Genomic DNA, 1,115 nt, shown 5'->3' with positions numbered 1-1,115 from the left:
GGAGACGGAGGAGGTCTCTGTCTTGCCAGCAGACGTGTCCTCGTCGCCCAGCGGGTTCTTGCCGCAGCAGAGGGTTGTGATCATGCAGTTACGGAACTGGAAGAGAGGGAAGCCTGGGGTGAGGCCGGTGGATGCCGCAAAGCTGCCTCCGAGCCCGGCAGAGCTGCTTAGAAGCCCTCAGCACTGCAGCGTGGGAGCCCCCACGCTGGTGGAGTGTCTTTCCCCACTGCCTGCTGCCTGCCCTGCCTGCTGCTCCAGGCCAGCATGCACACAGCCTCAGCTCATCCATGGACACAGGGCCTGGCTCGTTTCAGATGGAAGGGGCCATGAGGTGCATACAACACCACGGATGATCTGCCCAGTTGCCCTCCAGCATGCTGAAACAAGATCACCTGGAAACAAACCCCCTTCCCAGCCCGCTGCCACCTCAACGTGCTGTAACTCTCTGCCAGCTGTTATAAAATGATACACAAGAAGGGAGGTTGCCTGGCATCTGGCCAGTTACCTGTTTGTTCATGACGATGTAAATCACAGGGTTGTAGATGGAGGAGCTCTTGGCAAAGAAAGCTGGGATGGTCATGAAGATGGGCCCAAAGTCTGACCCCTGGTTGGTGAAGATGTAGAAAGCGACACTGGCGTAAGGGACCCAGCATATCAGGAAGGCGATGACCATGATGATGACCATGCGGGTCACTTCTTTCTCTGGGGTGTGGCAAGCCCCGTGCTGCGGGGCGGCAGCCTGTGGGCAGGAGGGAAGGGAAACATGATTGAGCTGGGGTGTGCTGCGTGGGGTCAGAGCTTGGGATGATTGAGCTGCACATCTGGCAACTGACGTTTCTCCCTTTGTGGATGGCCAGACTGGCACTGAGGGCCCTTTCTATCACCAGCCTGGAGCCTGGCGTGGCCCCCCGCCCAGCACTGGGCACAGGGCCCACCACCACTGGCAGGTACCCACCTCCTTGACGGTGCAAACCAGGTTCCCGTAGCAGAAGAAAATGACTGTCAGCGGGATCATGAAGTGAACCACAAACATGTAGATGACAAAAGACTCATTGTTGATCTCTGGCTTCAGGGTGTAATAGTCGATCCCACAAGAGCACTGCATGCCCTCGGGG

The 1,115-nt window shown here is 57.8% G+C and overlaps 1 protein-coding gene across 1 annotated transcript; it reads right to left on the bottom strand.

The window, feature by feature from the left end:
* Positions 1–6: 6 nt before the first annotated feature.
* Positions 7–1,109, bottom strand: LOC104412259 (rhodopsin-like; the record flags this gene model as incomplete). The annotated part of the gene is made up of 3 exons (XM_010022911.1): positions 956–1,109; positions 506–739; positions 7–96 (listed from the first exon to the last, which is right to left on the bottom strand). Coding segments are annotated over exons 1-3 (474 nt in total), but the record flags the coding sequence as incomplete, so codon positions are not given.
* Between the last annotated feature and the right edge of the window lie 6 nt (positions 1,110–1,115).

The sequence above is a fragment of the Nestor notabilis genome, unplaced genomic scaffold (genome assembly GCF_000696875.1).
Source record: "Nestor notabilis isolate BGI_N333 unplaced genomic scaffold, ASM69687v1 scaffold27879, whole genome shotgun sequence".
Lineage (NCBI taxonomy): Eukaryota > Metazoa > Chordata > Aves > Psittaciformes > Psittacidae > Nestor > Nestor notabilis.
This window is presented reverse-complemented; position numbering and strand designations above follow the sequence as displayed.